The following is a 21,867-nucleotide window of genomic DNA, read 5'->3' on the forward strand; positions in this document are numbered from 1 at the left end:
ACATACACCACAGTAGTATTTGGAGCATTACAGTAATTGCATTCTCCCCCTGCACCCAGGAGTCAGGAGTCTCCGTATGTGGGAATTATCCCTTTGACATAGGTGTCCCTGGAATTATTGCATCTGCTACTTGGCACCCTCCCCCTTCCCCCTCAAAAGTGGTCAACAATAGATCTGCAGCACTAGGAGTCTGTCACTAAGGTGCCATCCTCCCAAGATTCGCACCCTCAGAGTGGGTGCAGTCATCTACATCAGTGTCGCATTATGAGTTCTGCCTGTCCATCCCCGCCCGCTGCCTCCTTCCTACCGCAGATGAGTACCCATTCCGTGCCTGGTTCTGTCTCCCATCTCCAGCCACTCCCATGCTTTCTCCTGTCATGTGAAAAAATGAGTGTCCATTGTGGATGGCTTTCAGCTTCGCTGAAAACCACAACATGTACCATACCCCCATTGCTCTTAATTTTTCCTTAATAATGTCAGAGGATTTGTGCTGTTTTTTACTATGTGGGTGCACTTGGGAAAAATGTGGATCAGATGGCCCTCACATTTTTTTCTTCATTTTTTCATGAATATTGCAGTATAGTATCCCTATCTTTACGATTAAAACTAGAAGAAATGATGGCCCTAGGTGGGGCTCCAAGAGGGGGCACCTGCACCAATGCCCAATGAGGACATTCCACTGCAAACATTTTGGACAGTGCCGGTGGGCTCAGCGTTTGCATTATCCATCGCTCTATATAGCACTCTGGCGTGGTCCACTCCACTCGCTCAGGTATTCCAATGAACCGTACATTATTTCTTCTGGATCTTTGCTCTGCATCTTCCAGCCTGTTATCCAGTTGGTGTGAGAGTTTCTGTGAGGAATGTGACCTTGCTTCTCAGTTCGGGAGATCTTCTGTTGCAGCAGCATGGCAGGATCTAGCACCCCGGCCCACACAATTAAGTTCAAGTTCAAGTTCAAGAATTTATATAGCGCACTACTCACCCAGAGGGTCTCAAGGCGCTTGGGGATGGGGTTCATTATTTATCGAATAGCCAGAATTTAAGTTCTTTTCTGAAGGAGATGTGGTTCTGTGTAAGGCGGAGGTGGGTGGGGAGTGAGTTCCAGGTCTTGGCCGCCAAGTAGGAGAAGGAGCTACCTCCCATGGTGGATCTTTGGATGCGCGGAATTGCGGCGAGGCCTTGATCGGAAGATCTTAATTGGCGGGTGGGTGTGTAGAAGGATAGTCGAGTGTTGAGGCATTCGGGCCCTAGCTTGTAGAGGGCCTTGTGTGCGTGGGTAAGGAGACGGAATGTTATTCTCTTGTTGACGGGGAGCCAGTGGAGGTCTTTCAGGTGGCCGGTAATGTGATTTTGGCGAGGGATGTCCAAGATGAGTCTCGCTGATGCGTTTTGGATGCGTTGGAGTTTTTTCAGTAATTTGTCTGTAATTCCGGCGTAGAGGGTGTTTCCGTAGTCCAGTCGACTCGTGACTAGTGCGTGGGTGACAGTTTTTCTTGTCTCGGAGGGGATCCAACGGAAGATTTTTTTGAGCATACGATGTTGAAGCAGGAGGACGAGACGGCGTTGACTTGTCTGGTCATCGAGAGTGTGGAATCTAGGATGAAGCCCAGGTTGCGTGCGTGATCCGTGGGTGTGGGTGCTGTGCCCAGAGCTGAAGGCCACCATAAATGTAAATGTCATACCATGAGTCGTCCCAGGCAGAGGGGGATGATCCTAGGATGAGCACCTCCGTTTTGTCTGAGTTAAGTTTTAGGCAGCTGGTTTTCATCCATTCGGCAACTTCTTTCATACCTTCGTGAAGATTGGTTTTGGCGGAGTTAGGGTCTTTGGTAAGGGAAAGGATCAGCTGGGTGTCGTCAGCGTAGGAGATGATGTTAAGGTTGTGTTGACGCGCGATGGAAGCGAGTGGGCTCATGTAGACGTTGAAGAGGGTGGGACTGAGTGATGATCCTTGTAGTACACCGCAAATGACTTCGGTAGCCTCTGATTTGAATGGGGGAAGTCGTACTTTCTGGGTTCTTCCGGCGAGGAAGGAGACGATCCAGTCCAGCGCTTTTCCTTGAATTCCGATATTGTTGAGGCGTTGTATGGAGGGTGCTGTGACAGACTGTGTCGAAGGCAGCGGAGAGGTCGAGTAGAATGAGGACCGCTGTTTCTCCGTTGTCTAGTAGTGTTCGGATGTCGTCTGTAGCTGCAATGAGGGCGGTCTCGGTGCTGTGTTAGCATCTCCATGCCTAGAGATTAAGTGGCAACAGGTGACTCCATTGGACCTTCCTCTTGAATATGCTACTCACTTTGGGCTACTCTCTCTTTTTAGTGGATAGGCTATCCAAGACCAGATTCCTTACTGACCCCCCAACTCCCCCTTCTGTGAACTGTACTCTTTTCCCATTAAAAAAGGTTTCAGTCTAAAGATCTGCACACTAGTCCTACCAATCTGACAGTAGGCCCTTTTGTCTCAGTGCGGGAATAGCCTAGAAAGCAACTGACGGCAGCTTGCATGGGTGGTGCTTACAGGCGGCTCTGCTCATCACTTCCAAAGCAGAATGACGTCTGCATGGAGATACATAACACCACCTACCAGGGCACAGGAATACTGCCTTAGAGTTTTCCGGATCCAGTCAGATACCTGGGGAATATTCACAAGATGAGGATTCTGCAGTCAGACAGAGTATCTACCTGAAAGAGCGTTACCGAAGGTATGTAACTTGTTTGTTTAGCTATCAATTAATGTATTTAGAATGACTGTACCAACACACTTTAGAATTACTTTGGCTCTGAAGTGAGCAAACATTAGCATAACTGTACCACTAATCTGCGCACACTTTAGAATGGCTGAACTGAGCAGACTTTCGAATGACACTGAATTTTGTACAGTTTAGAATGACTGTGCCGCTAAGCTAAGCACACTTTTATATGGCTATACAACTCAACTGAACACATATTTGAATGACTGTGCCACAAACTGAGAACATTTTAGCATGACTGTGCCACTACTCTGGAGAACTACAATCAGTAACTGTTGAAGATCATGCATTCTGAAGACAGTAGGGTGAGTTGAGTACGTGAATTGGTAGTCTGCTGAGATGTCAATGGTTTAATGTTTTTATTTATCCGTTGAAGGTCATGATTTAAACACTAGTGCCACTGGCTCCGTTTTTACTAAGCAGAGACAGCGACTGGAGGAACTCAACCCTGATGAACATGACTCAGTGGTTCAGCATAGCTTTCTGTACGCCTACATCTGGGGATTCGGTGGTCACTTGCATCTGAGGTAAGAAGATGGGGAGACCTTGTGAGGGAGTGGCTCAAGGGATGGTATCTATTGTCTGTACTTCCTACTAATGTCTCTTATCCCTAACTAGGTGTGGAAAAACAGGTGACCTTGTGCGGATCCCTCTGACCCTGATGCCACGGGTTCCTCACTTCCAGTTTTTGAATCTGTCCCTGTCTCTACAGACACTACCTTGCTGCCGTCATAGTGTCACCGGTATCAAGCCTAATACATCAGGCAGCTCTTCTTGGAACCATGTCTGTGCTAGCCTTGTTAATAATATTGTCCATGCTTGTAATTTTCCAGGCCCCCTCACACTGCTCCTGGCCTGTAGCTCAACCTTAAACCTCACCCTACTCCCTACCATGACCCTACTCCTTACCAGCGTGCAAGCCCCTACCCTCACACTGACTAACTATGAACTTTCACTGTGTTGCTTAGCCTCACTCTCACCCTCAGCCTAATATTGGGCCTTGCATGTGCACGCTTTTGCCAGGCCTATCAACTGATTGGGAATGCCACGTTAGCGGGTCATTACCTGCTGATGAATACATGAAGATTTACCTCTCACCATGACACAGCCTTTAGTGTGACCCTGGGTTTGCTTGACCTCCCCCAAACTGCCACCCATTGTCTGCAACTGTTAATTAGCATAAATAGATTTAAGTGAAAAAAAAGTGTTAGATTTTAGCCCTTGAAAATAATTGAAGGCCCTGAATTTTGTAGGTAGTTTAAAATCATTCACATTAATAGCAAATTTTAGGAAGTCTGCCTATTACAAAAAAAGCTTTGGTCACAAGCGAGATCTTGGCTCAGCAGCTGATGAAGATTTCACTGCGCTGTGAAGAGGCTGAAGACACCAAGGCCCACGGAGGTAGCTCGGCTTGGCAGTTGGTGATGGCGCTATGACTCAATGGCATTGTGAATCAATGAGGTAGTCAGACGGATTGCTTGGCAGTTGCTGATGGCACAATGACTCAGTGAGGTAGCCAGGCTCCTCCCTTGACAGTTAACCAGACCCTCCACGATTTTCGCGATGTGCCGGACCTTATCTGCCGTCATTATCTGTGTACAGCCTACAGTAGCATCCGAGTACCTCAGTAGTGCTTCGTCATCCTGTGATTCTGGGCAAGTCACTTAATCTCTCTATGCCTAGGAACAATGCATGTGTTTGTGTTGTAATTGTGTAGTGTTACTGGTGCGCATGTGAAGCGCTTCAATACCTTCGGGTCAAGTTGGAGCTATAATTGAAAAAACTACAGAAGAATGCACTAGGAGGTTAAAACTAAAAACAAAGTCGTAACATAAGGAAAGACAAATAGATACCCACGTACTTGCTGATTTGTACAGAGTGAAACCAGAAAATCAGGATAAAATTGTGGCTTCCATGCTGAAATTGCGTGATCTTAGGGAAATATTTAATTTCACTAAAACCCTTTTGCTTCACCATCCCATTTTCTGGCCCCTTTCTGTTCTCCTTGAGTGGCAGGCAGTGCTTAATTTGTAACAAATTAAGTGCCAGGGCTCTCGTCAGGAGTCTACTGCAGCTTGCACCACAGATTGCCCCTTCCAGCACTGCCAATGATGGTAACAACTCAACTATTAATCATCACACTTCCAAAAGTGGGACAATTTGAAAATTTTTCAGGCCCCCAAAGCTATAGGAAGGACTTGGGTGGCAGGTAATAGTCATTTGTGAAAAATATTTCAATAATACTTAACTGTTGTTGTGGGCATCTCTAATATGGCAATACAGTGCCACCTAGGGGCAGTCTGTCACAAGCTCCGGTGCTGACAATTAAGTGCTGGTGCCAAGCACCTGAAAGCACCGTCTCAAACTAAACACTGGCGGCAGGCTGGTTAAACCGTTTACGTTGTTGTTTCGACCATGTTAGAGTAACTGTGGGGGTTTCGCCAGAAACCGAGTTTGTGGCAGTTCGACAGCCCACCAAATTGGCCCACAGAACCTGGTTTTGTGATGGTAATTCCTTCAGTCGATACCCATTGGCTGAGATCCACATGCCTGGAAGGAAAGTAAATTACCTGAGACACAGAAAGCCTTACGCCTGGTTTGCAGGTTCTGGAATGCCACCAGGCCATCTTTGATGGGCTTCTCAGAACCTATGCTAAAGCAAATGGAGGATTGCATTTCCAAGGGATAACGGCCTTCACCTGTGGGCTGCTTCCTCTGTTCCATATCCCAGGTTGCCTATTTCAAAGTGGAATACTCTGCTAAAACAGTTTCCATTGATTTAAGGCTAAAAATTAATGATTATGAGTAAAATAAAGTGCCGCAAAAATGCTGCTAAATTGCCATATTTGTGCCGCTAAATTTCCATATTTGTACCGCTAAATTTGCTTATCCATGCCGCTATATCCTGGAGGGTCTGTTATAACCCCAACTGCCTTGCCAACTTATGCAAAATCATTACAAGCCATCAACACATCCCAGTCTACCAGAAAGTTCCAACGAGGCTGATGACATTGGTCTTCTACCTGATTCTGCAATCCGCGAAGCTGATTTAACTGAATGTATCATATTGCTTATTGAGTGCAGACTGAAGAATGAAGAGAACAGAGAAGCCAGTTCCACCGTGGGCTGGAATTCATTCTTTGATCTCCCAGAATACAGTCTCACTGAAGAAAAATGGGTTTTTACTATTAACACCATCTCCAGTCACAAACTACGCAACAGTATATACAGCTCTAAAGAAATTCCAAAATGTGCGTGCTTAGCCTGTCAATTTTCTGCTATGAAGGTGTTTTCCGTATTATAGCTGACATTTTTATGAGCAATTCAGTAGAATTTGATGATCTTTATCCAATGATAGGTGTTATCCACATGACAAAAGTTGTGTTGTGGTGTGCAGGAAGTTATCTCAGTGGATGTGGCGTAGACAATGCACTTATTGATGCTGAAATCTTTAGATGCAAAACTGTAGTCAGTATTGAGCAAAACCTGTGCTACAGAAGTAAGTCCCTGTCGATATGCTCTTCTCAAATGTTCAGCATTCTGCAAATGTACCACGAGCAATTGCCGAAACAAATAAATAAAAGGAACTATGAAAATATGTCTAAAACAGAAGTGATAAACATTCATTTTTTTCATATTCAGATCATAAATATTGTTTAGTGTATACATAAAGGGATCAAAAAACATTATTATTTGTTTAAATTCTATATATGTCTCTTCTTCCTCTAATATAGCCACCATTTTGGAAAATGGCAGAAGGATTGCCCAGAGGAGTTATTTTCTGTTTGCATAAGATCCCCAAAACCTATGTTATGACCCCCAAATTAAGACTATAGGTCTCATGGTTCCTGAAACATCACTGCAACACATCTGCCATTTTGAGAATACAAATTGTCTCCTTCAGCAATTTCTACCCAAGCTAAATTACTTCTCTAATGATCCAAAAACCCAAATCAAAAATGAAAATCTCTGGACAATAATTTTTCTACCAAGGTATATCAGGGGGCTGGGATTATCAGGACAAAAGGAAGTCAGTTGGTCGGCTAAGCCACTGTAAAAAATATATAATTAAAATGATTAGAGGGCAGAATCTGCCACAAAGTTCAAAGAAACCATCATAGGTCACAGTTGTGAGCTGGGGTACGGATAAAAGATTTTCCGAATGAGCAATGCATTCTTATGCAGACATTCTCTTTCATAGCAATATTTGGATAGGCAGAGGTAACTAGTTTTTGGTAAATTTAATTTGGCAAAAGGCAAATTCAGCCGATTTTGGGGAATTTTTTCTTTTCTTCAAATTAAATACCAAGGTTCCATGTTCCCCCACAAAATTCTTATAATAAAAAGACAAAAAAGATTTATTCTGTTACAAAACCGAATAAGAAAAATAAATTAAATTCTCAAAAAATGATTTCTAAGTAGACACCCAGTTAGTTACAAAATCAATTGATGCATAAGAAAATAACCTGTATAAAAAAGCTTAAAAATATTCTGTTTTACAAATCTAAATTCAGCAAGTTGTGCGGCACATTAGTAGAATTTTGGGGCTTCAATTAATAGGTAATGAAAAAATTAAAACATTAGCATAGCCTTAAATAGAGCAAGTCTAGTTTTAATTAGTAGGTAATCTTCTGGAGAAAGACAGCAAACGACAAAGTGCTCATAGAATGCATACAATTGACAAGAAAAGTTTTCCCACACAAAATAAAATAATTTCCAGCTAATGCTACCACTATTTTAATCACATACATTGCCTTCTATGATTTGTCTCTCTCAGATTGTTATGAATGTCTACACTACTCTCTGTTTTGCTCCAAGAATCCCACCTCTTTTATTCTTCAATTAACATATTTAACATATTACTTTAATAGCTCTCGCCCTCTCTCTCTATATATATTTTTCTCTCTCCCCCTCTCCCTTTCTCTCTCTCTCTCTCTCTTTCTCTCTCTCTCTCTCCCTTTACTGGGCCAGTCCTTTGCATTCCTGTTCCTGTTTCAGTTGTCTCCTCTTCTCTTCACTAAATCTTTTTTCAGTACCTCTTTGTTTTTTTTAAAACATATTGTATTTGGTTTTTCCGGGTACATAAAGGGACATTGCCCGCTATACACATACTGATTATCCGATAAATCCAAAGTACCCATGTATATATGAAACTGTAACCCCTGCAAACATGCAGACAAATCAATGTAAACTTGACACAGAGCATTTTAGACCCCACCAGAAACATTAAGGCAGAATGCAGAGGACTATAAATGACTGTATGATTGTATCCGGAATGTTCAGGGTTTTGGTACCCGTTTTGTTCCACGAAACCTCTTTCATGTCTAACAGGCACTGGTCCCAGTTTGATGCCTTTGTGCGCGAAGCCCTCCTGAGAAGCCATTGTCAGGTTGAACTGCCGCTCGCAAGCTCCATCTTTGACTTGTATCTTGATCCAGTGGTGGGCTCTCTGAAGACCTTCGATGGCAGTCATCTCAAAGGCCACATACTAGCCAATTGTACTGCTCTCCCTCAGGTACATATTTAGTCTGCCATTTCTATTGCTGTGCTATGTCCTTTTGTGCCACTTATGAATGTCTAAGAGTGCTCCATTCATATCCTCTCAGTCTGTGGGGGTGCCCTTACTCGTGCCGAATGCTAGCTCCAGGGGGGGAATGGATGCAGTGTATCCGAGAAGGTCATTGGTACCCCTGGTCTTGTGACTAGTACTGTGACTTGTGCTAGCCACTGGACTGCAATTTGTTTCTGGATATATTGCTGTTACTGGATGCCCTGAAATTCCATGGATTCCTGGCCTCCATTGTCACAGTGGTAGAAGAGTGAGTACGGTGCCTGTTGGTCTAAAAACCTAACTCCTGGTAGGTGCTTGGTGTCATGATTAAGTCAAAATACTAATTTCCAAGGGCACCAAGGGGTCCAACCTACCTTGACCAAGCGATGTTGTCTTTGTGTGGGTGTTTCATAGCATGCTGGATACTGTTTGTCTCTAGAACCAATGGGTGTCTTTGGTGAAAAGCTACTGGGGAAATTGTCGCTCTGGTTCGCTCCAATTTCATCTGTTTGTGAAGTTGTGATGAGCATTGTGGACTGTAGAGCAGCTGTTGATTATGGAAAGTCCTCAATAGTAACAGTACTTTAGTATAATGTCTGACATGCATCTGTGCTGCTCTGTTCCTAACTCCGTGCTTCTAGCTACCTTCAGTCCTTCTGTTTGTGGTTGGGCAGTTAAGATCAACAGCAGGTACTTATGTGTGTTCCTTCACCACCTGTTTCACCCTATAGTTCCCTTGTTATAGCTGAACAGAAATGTCTCATTTTGTTTTGTTCAGGTGACTCTGTAGTTAGTGCCTGACCTATTCTGTTTATCTTACCTCTCATGTGTGCAACGTCTTTAAATTGTATTTACTTACCTCTTAGTCCTGCTGTCAATTATTGCCAAAGAGCCTTATATTTAAGGAGAGAGGATCTTTCTGAAAGAAGGATGTTTCTTTGGTATCTTGTGACCAGTCTTCGTTCCTCAAAGGGAGCCCCTTGTTCTCCCCAATTTACTCTGGCTAGAATTACTTAATTGTACACTGTGTCATGAGTCCCAAGAGGATCCTAATTAAACATGCAAGCCTCTAGTAAGGAAGATGCCACTACATAAAATGTATGGACCACTTTGAGCTACATAGTGAGCATCATTTGCTAAAATTCCAAGAAGAGGGAGAAACATGCACTCAATCAGATGCCTGAGCTCTCCACTCCTTACAATCCTTGAATAGGAAGGATTTTGGATTAGACTGCTTCAACTCTTCATGAACATGAGTTCTATCTGTAAAAGGCTGATAGGCTAATCTTCACAGTGACACTGCTGGAAATGCCAGGTGGCATAAGTGAGTTCTGCAATGGGATCGGGAGTCCCAGTGGGCACAGCATTAGGAGAATCTTCCCCATCTAATCCAGATTTTGGAGGAGACTGCAAAAGATTTACAGTGGTGATTGACAAGCAATGATTGCATCGACAGCAGACCCCTGTGCCTTCCCCACCCAGATTTGACAGTGGTGACTGATTCATCTCTAATTGGATGGGCTGGACTTCTGCAGAAGGTGGAGATCAGAGAACTCTGGTCTCCGGTGGAGAAAGTGCTCCACATAAACCTTCTGGAGCTTCATACATTTAACTTGGTGCTAAAGGCCTTCTTCCCATCCATCAAGAGAAGGCTGGTTCTGGTGTTCACGGACAACACCACTGCCATGTGGTACTGCAAGAAGTAGGCTGGGGGGCGGTCTTGGAACCTGTGGTAGTTGGCTGGAGCACCTGAACATCTTCCTGGACGTACACCGTTTGGCGGGATCTCTGAACACCAGGGTAGACAAAGTCAGCCATCAATGCCTTGAGATCACGAATGACATCTACATCTGAAAGTGGAGCAAAGTCTGTGCTGCGAATGGGACGAACCGTGGCTCGATCTGTTTAGCTCTGCAAGAACGCGCAATGACAGCGCTTCTGCATATTGAAGTTTCCAAAGTGGCTTTAGCTCGGAGGTCGCTTTCTGATTAGACAGGAACCAGGGACTCCTGTACACCTTTCTGCGGATACCACTCCTGCTGCTGGTTCTCAACAAAATCAGGACTGGCCGGGCCCAAGTTATCTCAGCTGCTTCGTACTGGGCCATGAGGTTTTGGTATGCCCAACTCTTAAGCATGAGCTTCTGCCCACCGATCAGGCTGCCCTTTCTGGAGCACCACATGTCACAGCAGCAGGGCAGGGTTCAACACCCCAACCAGTGCATGCTCCACCTTTATGCATGGAGATTGAGCACTAACAGTTGAATGCTTTCGATCTTCCTTCTGAGCTCTGTGATTTCATCCTGGCAGCCAAGCATCCCTCAACAAAAACTCTATACACCTGCCGGTGGCAAAATTGTGGCTTTGTGTTCCTCCCTTTAAGTTGGTTTGGTTTCTGCCTCCTTGTCAGAGGGGCTGTTGTTTGTGCTGGTGTTAGCGCGGTAAGGTCTTGCCATGGGCACCATTAAAGGTTATCTTTCCGTCATTTCTGCTTTTTTGCATCATATCCTTAAGGCCCTCAACATGTGTTCCCTCCTGCCCCTTTTGCCCTTTTGTCACACCCCAATGGGACCTCAATAAACATAGGCAAGGAGGGTCAGTGAACTTCAAGCTCTTTCGGTTATTCCTCCATACACCTGTTTCTAGCCAGACAAACTGCTACTTCATACTAGGATGTCCTTTCCACTGAAAGTGGTTATTCTTTTCCACGTCGCTGAAAGCATCAACCAACATTTTTCACAATGCCTCATCCTTCTAAGGAAGAGGAGAGACTCCATTGTTTGGATCCAAAAAGAGCCCTCTCTTTTTACATTGATCATACCAAAGAATACTGGGTGGTTGATAAGCTCTTCATTGGTTTCAGTGGAGCAAAAAAAGGTTAGAGAAACAGTCCATCTCTCGATGGATTGTACTCTGCATTAAAATCTGCTATGCACTAGCTAAGAAGCAGCCTTCTTTAGCACACAGGGTACCAGTCTTGGACATCGACCAAGCTGCCACTTCACTTCATATGTTCACCACCTAGTACTACTTGGACGGTCATATCTGTTGGGTCTGGCATTTTGCCTGTTCAGATCTCCAGGACTTCCTGGTTTGAGCCCAATCACAGACCCACTTCTGGGGAGGTATTGCTTGGGAATCTACACGAAGGTGAGGAATCTGTGGTTAGAAATCTCTATCTGATGAACAAGTTACTTACCTTCTGAAACACATTTTCTTGTACAGACTCTATCTAACTGCAGATTCTTCACTGACCCTCCCCCTCTGTGAAATGGGCTCTTTACCAGAAAGTCCTTGTTAATATCTAAACAATGGGCACACATAGTTCAGTCTGGCTTAGCATTTTTGGTGCAGAATTAGCCACGAAAGAAACTGATGTCAGCACATGCAGAGTGACGCTTATATAGTCACCGTGCATGTCACTACCAACATGGACGATGTGGATACCGAGCTGCTCGATGCTACTTATCAGCACTCAGTGGTACCACTGAAGATTTTCCTGATCCAGTGTTACACCTGGGAAATATTCTAAGATGAGGAATCTGCAGTTAGATAGTCTCTAACAGAAAAAGGCATTACCAAAGGTAAGTAACTAGTTCACTAATACTGGATGGTATGCGCTGTAGTTGGGATCACCTTGGTTTGTGTGTTGTTGTATAATATATAAATACCTTATGGTATGTGCTGTAGTGTGATTTCACCCTGGTCGGTGTGTAGTCGTGTCATATATACTAATACATTATTGTATTTGCTGTATTGTGGTTTCACCTGTCTCTTTATTTGCAGTATGAGAGCTTGTTCTACCTGATGGATCTGCTTTTGGGCTCTTCTCACCCTGTGCTCCTGGCAGGAGAGACTGGGTCCGGGAAGTCGTCCTTCATGAAGATGCTGCTCAACCACAGCCACATTTATCACCGCATTCCTCTCAGCACCTGCCCAACTGCAACCCACCTGCGGCAGCTACTGGCCAGTAAGGTTCCACAAGGCAAGAGGGCCGGCATCCATTTATCCCCACTTCATGAGATTCAGATGACATCTCTGCGAGGTCTACCAACTCGTTATCTTTTACTCCTGGAAGACCTCCATGCTGCTTCTCCTGGTACGTGCATTCTTTTATTTCTGAGCTCTCACACCTTTTTCAGTCATGCAGGGAAAACACGGATTACTGTTCCATTTGCTTGTGATTACTATTTCATCAGGGATGTGTATTCAACAGTGAACTAGGTGAGATAGAGAACAAATCTGAGGATCCAAGTAAAATGTCAGTGGATTCAAGGCTATCCTGGTGATAAGGAGTAAAAGCATGCATGTGTCTGTAACAATGAGGGAGCACTTGAGAGAGAAAGAGAGGGAGGGAGGGATAAAACTGTGGAGAGGAAAGTCTCACCTACAGGACAGAACTATCACTTTTGCTTGAGTGAGTGGATGTATAAATAAACCTGTAGAGTGCAGATGTTATTGAATAAACTTTAAGTGCCTGGTCCAGCATATCAGGATTAAAAAAGTACAAACCTTCAATTGGACTCACTTATATGGGGAGACAAGGGACATTTCTCTTGGGGAAAGATAAAACGAAATCATAGATCTTTATTTGTGAAGACTACCCTTGAAAATGTTGTCGAATTAAGGTTACATTTTGTCACTAATCTGAAAAGAATGTATGTGATAAACTAAAGGTTGATGTATTTTTTATTCTATAATGAATTAAAAACAGATCAGTATGAACAAGTGTTAAGGATGCAAAGATGTGGACTGAAATGTGCATAAGGCTAGCAGATTATGGGAAGCTGACCGTAGGCATCTGGTTGCGAGCTGATTTGGATATGATCTGACTGAGGGAGCTGGAATTATGAGGGTGTCAAACTTTGAGGGCAGTGCAGAGAGTTTTGAACTGCATCCCTTCCTGCACTGGCAGCCAGTGTGCACTTCATGACCAGGAGAAAAAGACGCCCATTTAAGCTTAAAAGCTGAATGAGCGGTGTAGGATCTAGAGTTTGCCCAAAGACTTGCCTTGTAGACCTATGGAAAGGGCATTGCAATAATCTAGGCAGGAAATATTCACTCTAGTGCCGAGGCGCAGTCTTTTGGCAAACGGCCAGGAGGTGGAAGACACCTTATGGAGGCATAAAAGGATCGAAGGCCCTTTTTATGACTTCAGAGATTTGGGCTGTGAATGACAGCTCTCAGTTGAGGAGTACCATTGAATTGTGGGTGGAGGTCTATTGCATTGGGCTTTTTTTGTTATCAATAGGGCGTTGGGATGGCCTGAACTAGTATTATGGGTATGTTTATAATTATGCACATAGCATATTGGACAGCAGAGAGTGAGTGTCCATTTCTGGAAGTCTCTACAAGTGATGAGTATGATCTTGGAGAGGAAAGAGAACTGTTGTACTTGGTGAATGCAGTTTCCCAGAAATATGGGAATCAGGTGAAGGCTGTGGACATTACCCGGTACATCTTGTAGTCATTACAGCACTACCATTTGGTTGATGGTGCTGAATGACGCTAATATGCCAAGGAGCAGGAATGTTCAGTAGTTCTTTTCCTCTGTTTATTATAGTTGTTCAGGTCTTACAGTGATTGTGAATTCCTGGGTCAAAATAGCTGAGAATATTGTGTTTCTAAGTGTGGGTAGAGCTGTCATGTGAATCTGGTTTCTAACGTCTTATTAATGCGGGTGAGGTCGTAAATTGGGTGGTAGTTGGACAGAATGATAGGATCTGTACTTTATTTCTTAGAAGGCTAACGTATTGAATGCTTCTGTGAAATATCCCTTGGTGAATGTTTCATCTTCATGACTTCTGCCACAGCGACTGGGAGCATTTCTAGAATAGTGCAGTGCATGGAAGCAGGAGGTGTCAGGGTGCTCGATAAAAGAGAGATGGTTTATTGACCATTGGTGAGAATTCTCAGTGCCATCCATATCTTGACTACAGTCCAAATCTTGACTCCAGCCTTGGTTTTTCCTGACCATGCCGCTCAGGTTTCTTACTTTTTCCACAGGTAAAAGGTGATACATCAATGATTTTGCGATGCACATACAATCCATAATGAGACCCGGCCCAATAGAGCCTGGGTCCCACTGTCCCAGCATTGGGTTTTTCCAGGCACTCCATATAACCATGTCCTTGTCACAAGCTTTCTTACCAGCATATAGGGAACCATCTTTTGGCAAGGAGGGGCACAGCTGCCAATCAGCATTCATTTTCTCTTGGATATAGCTTCTCCTTTGCTCAGCTATGACCCATTCCCTGAGAGAAAGGGCTTAACTTGTGGTAACACCAATCCAACTTGACTTGCAACGCATGACACTTCTCTAGGCGAAAGTGTGGCTTCCCTTGCTAAGAGGACTACCGCTTGGGATTAATCGACCAATAGCAAACATTATCACATTTGTTATCCTGGTTCTGATTTTCTTTTACTTTGTGACTGTCCTGGGGCTATTCTGATTCACCATGACTTATTTTAGCCATTGTACAATGTTTGTTCATGTTTTTATTAATTTTGACGGACCCTCGAAGAAGTGTCTTTTTTGTATGGAAATAGCCTCCCATTTATGATTATGGAATAAACGGTTACAGAATTAATGCCAACTGAGTAAGAACTGTGTGGTTGGGTCAAGAGGACTGGTAAAGGATTTGATCTGTTGGTGAACACTGATATGAGTGAGTGTAGAGCACATTGCTGCTGTTGTTAATAGAGAATAGGACATGAGGAGTTATTGGTGTGCAGTACGAACTTGTACATACTTTTCAAGTTATGGTCTCATTGCCCACTCATGGTAGAGAAATGAAAGGCTAAGTACCTGCCTTCGAGGCAAGCACAGTTAGTTTGTTAAGCAAAAAAATGCAAGTTGTTCCTCTGATACCTGAGTGTCTGTATTTTTACCTTTCAGCTGCTGGTAAAGAGAGTCTGCCCATCCTTGAGGTGCTCCGCCAAGCTCTCGCTGAACATGCAAGTCAAAGTGCAGAGTCGCTCCAGCTCGGGCATTACCTCAACCCCCAGGGACTCAATTATATTGCCACAATATCAACACCAGCAGATCCTGCATGCCCCATCTCACCACGTTTTACCAGGCTCTTCACCGTTGTCTCACTCCCAACTGCAACCAGAGAATCGTTAATTAGCATTTTTACTCCAAGGACTGAAAAGTGGTTACAGCAGGCCCCTTCACTAGCCAGGCCAGCAGAGACTGCCGCTGCTCTGGTCAGCGCCACCATTAACATCTACCTTTCTACAAAAAGAGCCTTTAGGCCTTCTCCAAGCCACAGCCATTATCTCTTCTCTCTGCATGACATTGAGAAATTATTCAAAGGCTTGTTCTTACTCTCGCCCCAAATTGTGATACTTCTCTCCAACGCAGTGGAAGGATCCAAGTTACTCAGCAGTCAGCCTATTCCAGAGGAGTATTCTCCTTCAACTCTAAATGCAAGAGTTCTTGCCCGCCTCTGGCTCCACGAATCCCTCCGCACGTATTGTGATCGTCTACTGACAGAAGAGGAAAAGGCTCAGTTTGTTGAGATATTGGCAGCCGTTGCAGAATCATCTTTCTGCACCAAGGATGCTATACGTAAGCTGTCTTTTAAAGAGCTGGAGACAGTGGGAGATATGTCTTCGGGTCAAACCTGGGAGAGTGATGGGCATGAATTATTTCCCCCAAATCCTCAAGGAGACCCCATAGCTAGTCATGATTTACATTATAGAAAAGATGAAACTGTCATATCAGAAACACCTGGGCAAAAGAGCCAAGAGCAGGAAGGAAAACCAGGACAAGAAACAGAGGGAAATACTGTCACTGATGAGTATAGAGTAATGGTGGATCCCACAATAACATTCGATGCATTTAATGTCTTTTGTCTGGGTGACAGTGGACGGCTGTCCAGCAACACCACCACTTCAGCGGAGGAGGACGAGAGCGAGAGCCAGGAAGAGACTGAGTTTGACGATACCACCAGTGATACCGACACACTGCCTTCAGTTGTTCAGAACAACCGTTCCAAGGCTATTGTCCCACTTTCTAGTTCTGTTGATGAGCCAAAGAGTTTGAGTTCTGCACCTGGTCATTCAATAGCAACCAAGACCAAAGGCAAGGAAGGAGAACATGCCATTGGTACTGCCAAAACGAAGCCGACCTTGCAGCCTTCACCGCCACCACAGTCAGCCAGGTCTCAAGGTGCTGGATCCTCAGTTAAAAGGCATCGCACATTGAGGCGAAGACGGAGAACAGCATCTTCTAAAAAGAGAAATGGAACACAGCAGGCTATAACTGTCACAGGCCCCCTTCTGCCACCAAACCTGTTACGGGGCCCAGAAGAAAAGCTGCAAGACCTTATTTTTAGCATGGCTACATTTCCAACCAATAGCAGTGTAGCAGGTACACAAGCATACCAGGAATGCAAACCAGAAACACTCGCTAATCAACTTTACACACAACTAAATAAAACACATTCAGAGAAGTCTATTGGGCAGGAACTTGTGTTTTCTAAAGAGGTTCTGCAGCACCTTACTCGTCTCCTCCGAATCCTGATCACACCTCATGGGCACAGCATCCTCATGGCTATGAGTCTGGGCACTGGTAGACGGTTGCTGGTTAGCCTAGCAGCCAAGCTCACCCAATCCATGTTGTTTGAAGTACCAGACCATGCCACAGATGCAGAAATCAACACTTTAATACGTGAAGCTATCTGGAATGCTGGGATTCTGTCAAAGAGCACCACACTCTTGGTACATGAAAGGGCAGGGGCCCACAACTTGCAGAAACTCTTGGCAGTGATGTCAGAGGGCACCTTTCAAGGCCTTTACCTGCCTGAAGATATTGAAGACCTCTTTCAGGGATTCCTAAAAGCCAACAAGAACATCAAAAAGACAATAAACCCTGAAGTGGTGTTTGAAAGGTAGGAGTCATTTACATGTTACACATCTGCATTGTCAGTGTCCTTTCTCCTCTTTGAAACTATTCATATGGTGCTGTTTTATTCTGCCACTTTCTTGTTTGCTGTACCTTATTGAATCAAGCAAATCATTTAAATTATTTGGATCAATGGCCATTCTTATTTTAATTTCAACCCTCCTACTTAGTTTGGTAATTTTCCTTTTATTTCCAAGCCAGCAGAGCCTTATGCTTCGCACCACGACATAACGTTGCAATTCCATAAGCATGAAAAATTATCAACCGAATGACAACTATTTGCAAATCAGGCCTCCACGTCTGTAGTAACCTCCTTGTAGAACTCGGCCACCTGAAAAGCCATTTCTCTTTCACCATATTTAATGATGCTGCAGAAGAAGACATTTCTACTGAGGGAGGATTATATTACCCATGTTGTATATGTAAGAGCATACTTACTGCACATGTATGCATGCAAAATTCTGCTTTGCATATAGTACTTGTGTAAAGGTTCCACATTGGAGTTCACCAAGAATACTACAGTTGCCTGTAGAGTACTCCTCCTGGGATCTCTTGTGAATCCGTTCATATTCAAAAATGAGCACAAACTGTGGGAGTAGTTTAGTGGGATCTAATTTGCAATTACTTTATTCTGCTAATGGACCAGTGGAGGCTAAAAGCTATTTGAGTTAAATTCTAGTTTCCCCGTCAGTAGATGACAGATCCCAGGACAATGCTTTTCAATAAACTTGTTTTGCAAGCAGTTTTAAGAAGAAAAGATGCCTATAAATAAATCCAGTTAACCAAATTTGACAAATGATAGTAAATTTGACTGTAAACACCAATTTGTGCTCTCGAATTTGACCTCGACATTCAAGTGAAGAGTGGAAACATACATATTGGTGAGGACCTCACTGTTGAAATAGTGTTGAAGCCCTTACATTGAATCAGAGTACTTTGAGCCTTCAACATTGAGACATAATAACGGGTCGATTTCAAGTGCCTCAATTTTGATCACGAGCTGTGGTGACTACAAGATTTAGAGTTTGTCGCTGCAGGGGGTTCACACCTGTACTTTCTGGGGCAGAGTAAGAGGAATATGGATCCTCCTCCCTTTACAGAGCTGCATTTAGACCCTGATTATGAGTCAGGTAGAGTGGAGTTGTCATATGGAATTCAGCTCTGCCTGATTCCAAATGGATTGGTGTTCCCACATCTGGTTTACCTGGATGTTGGAACACCAGATCTAGTTTACGTGGGTGGTAATTCTACATGGATAATTGCATGATGCTTTGACTGCAGCAGTAGCATCCAAATCTCTTTCACACTATTTTTCTGGCACTGGGGAGCCTACAATACTCCCCCTGCCAGGACTTAGTTTCTCTCGTAGGGGGTTTTCAAGTATAGTCAACAGCGTAGAATATTCCTGCCCTCCTGCGGGGGACGCTGGAGCACTTTTTCCAATATGTCTTCTTAAGTGCTAAAGTTCGCCTTTCTTCAGGAAGGCCTTGAAAAGTCACTTAAGAAAGTCAATATGCAGCCTAACAGATAGGCTACAGTGTTTAAAAGTCTTCATGTTGATGTAAAATAAAGTCCAAATAAACATGCAGAAATGTATGTGAATTTTAAACAATAACAGGAAAGGTCTTTCAAAAACCCTTTTTGCAATGTGAGAGAAGTATGAAGAAGTGCAGAGCAGTGTAGCCCACAGGCTGCCATTAAAAGGAAGAAAAAGGAGACTGTACTTTTAAGAATCTTGGGACATCCAGCATCTCATCATGCTCAGGCAGAGGCAGTTACCTCAGTTCTTTTATCCAGCTCCTGCTGACAGGACCCTTGGAACCTTGAATTCAACCTTTTTTACTTTTTTTTTACAAAAGTACTTCAGATATCAGTGACAACTGTTTCACTTGATGTCTTTTGTCTTTCTCTCTCAGTTTCTGATTTTTTTCTGACAGAACACAGACCTTTTTCTGCTTTCAAATGCCTTCTCTTTTTGACAAATGTGCTTGCTGTGGTAAGAAAAAGGCCAAAACAGACCCCCATGAGGTCTATATCATCTGCCTGTCTTCTTCTCATTTGCCTACTTCCTGTGACATCTGCAAAACCTTTTCCAGATGCACCATGCATGACAGGGAGAAGATTCTAGACAGAGGAGATGGAGATCGGTGTTGAAGAGTCCCTCAATGCTCAGAAATCCTGTTAGGGAAGGCGGATTTATTCATCATCATCAGAGCGTGCCAGATCTTCTTCTCTGATAGAGCTGCCTTTGTCTCCCATCCCTCATTATCCACTGGGCCTGACGCTGCCTTTGGATCCTATGCTGCCTTTCCCAGCTCCTCCACCTCCAGGGGTACCAATGCCTCCAGGGTTGACTGCTCAGCCAGCCCTGGCAGCACCTGTCATTCCACCTCCTTCGGTGCCTCAAGTGCCTCCATCTCCAGCTTCCCAACCGCGTTCGCAGTCAAGGTCATGCCATCACCCACGTCATGGACATAATGAATCTGATCTTTCTAATACCAGATCGACGCACACTCATTCAAGGCATAGGTCAGGCAATTGATCACAATCACATCGTCACCATGGGAATACATCGTCTTCTACCAGGGACTATTCTCCCACCTTGTCAGACTCTCCGCAACCTTGCACTCCACTTTTCTGCTATCAGCTAGCTAACAAGTCTCTTAATGGTAAACCCAGAGCGCACTCCTCTAGGGCCAAGGCAGCTGCTACTGCCTTGGTGAGAAATATCCCTTTGGCACATATCTGCAAAGCTGCTACAAGGAGATCAGTCCACACATTCGCTAAACATTGCTGTCACAACTCTGATGCGAGAGCGGATACTCAAGTGGGGCTGGCATCCCTCGGGAATCTCTTTCCTTGATTGCCAATCTCATTATTGTTCTGTCTACTCCAACGCCATATGGGGGATGGACTCGCTACTCTACGCTTATGACTATACATGGAAATCATTACGAGAGAAGGTATTGTTTCTTAGCTGCAACTCCAGTTATCTCATAGAAGTATTTTCCATGATAGTCATAAGCAACCCTCCCGCCTCGCCGGTGGATTAGACAGACACTTTCATGCTCTCCTTCAATTCAGCTAGTACCACCTATAAAAAAAGAACTGAGGTAACTGCCTCTGGCTGAGCATAACGGGATACTGGATGTCCCAGGATTCTTAAAGGTACAGTCTCCATTTTCTCCCTTCATAATGGCAGCCTGTGGGCTACACTGCTCTGCACTTCTTCATACTTCTCTCACATTACAAAAGGGATCTGTGAAACATTTTTCCAGTTATTCTTCAAAATTCCCATGCATTTTTGCATGTTTCTTTGGATTTTCTCCCTTTTGTTACATGAAAATGAAGAATTTTGACCAGTGTAGCCTTTCTGTTAGGCTGTATATTAACTTTCTTAAGTTACTATTCAAAGCCTTCCTGAAGAAACGCAAACTTCAGCAGTTAAGAAGACATATTGGAAAAAGTGCTCCGGGGGTCCCTCGCCGACGGGCTGGACTATTCTACGCTTTTGACTATCATGGAAATACCCCTACGAGAGAACTGCAGTGACAGGTAAGAAACACTTTTCCTTCCCTCTCCTACTCACCACACCCCACTCCCTCCATCACCACTATGCACACAGAGACCACTGTCTAAAGCAGGCGGTCAATGCATGTGTTAATACCCCAAGGAACTGGGAATTATGTGTGGTTTTACAAATGATAAATCCGGTCCTAGCTGTTTATTCCCCAATCAACAAGGTTTAACTCATATTTGCACAGTACTGGTGTGGTGTTACTGCATGGTAATATTAATTTTGCACGCGGAGTTTGCGCTCTTAGAGTACCATGCAACTCATAATGAGACAATTTCGACTGTTTTAGCTTCGAGGAATGAATCCCCCTATTTTCCTCAGCCGCCTACATGATATATTTTGACAAAAAGTCTAATTTAATATAATTTGTACTTAGCATCTAGAGAAGTACATTATTACTCACTTACAAATCTTGCATCCTCTCACAAACATTATTTCCACAGGAAATGTGACAATAATTATGTGCAAAAAGTAATATTGATGTTAAGAATAAATCACCTTTTTGTCAATAAATGCTACAAATATATATTTGATAATTTTAAAATATACTAATGATTATGCTAATATAAGATCATGATGAAAAGTCATAGGGGCCACATGTATGAACCTATTTTGTGTTAGCAAAGAGGCCGATCTGCAGAATCGGCCCGTTTGTATCAAATCCTATTTTGTGATTTGGTAACCTGTTACCAAATCACAAAATGGGTTTGTGATTCGTTATTTGGAATGGGCGAGTTTAGGGTGTCCCTTCCAAGTACCGAATCGCAGCGGTATGTATGAATGTTTTGTGACTGTGAATGCGGTCGTAAAACACTTGCATTTTTACCGCCAACTGCAAGTTGGTTGTAACCCAGTCGCACATGGGAAAGGGTCCCCAAGGGACCCCTTCCCCTTTAAGAATGGTGGCAAAAAAACGTTTTTTAAGAGCAGGCAGCAGTCTTACGGACCATTATCTGCTCTTAAATAATGAAAAGAAAACTTGTAATTTTTTTCTTTTAAACGCATATTGTTTAAAAGTAAAACAGACTGCATTTTAAAAAAATGATTGCTTTATTGAAAAGCAGTCATGGACATGGCGT

The 21,867-nt window shown here is 43.7% G+C and overlaps 1 protein-coding gene across 2 annotated transcripts in view; it reads left to right on the forward strand.

The window, feature by feature from the left end:
• DNHD1 (dynein heavy chain domain 1) overlaps positions 1–21,867 on the forward strand; it is a 659,975-nt gene that overhangs the window by 362,247 nt on the left and 275,861 nt on the right. For both annotated transcript variants that reach the window (XM_078658741.1, XM_078658742.1), the window contains exons 22-25: positions 3,127–3,277; positions 8,082–8,265; positions 12,087–12,399; positions 15,199–17,197. In XM_078658741.1, coding sequence (XP_078514867.1) covers positions 3,127–3,277; positions 8,082–8,265; positions 12,087–12,399; positions 15,199–17,197 — 2,647 coding nt within the window. The remainder of the gene's footprint in view (positions 1–3,126; positions 3,278–8,081; positions 8,266–12,086; positions 12,400–15,198; positions 17,198–21,867) is intronic.

Source organism: Lissotriton helveticus, chromosome 8, assembly GCF_964261635.1.
Source record: "Lissotriton helveticus chromosome 8, aLisHel1.1, whole genome shotgun sequence".
Lineage (NCBI taxonomy): Eukaryota > Metazoa > Chordata > Amphibia > Caudata > Salamandridae > Lissotriton > Lissotriton helveticus.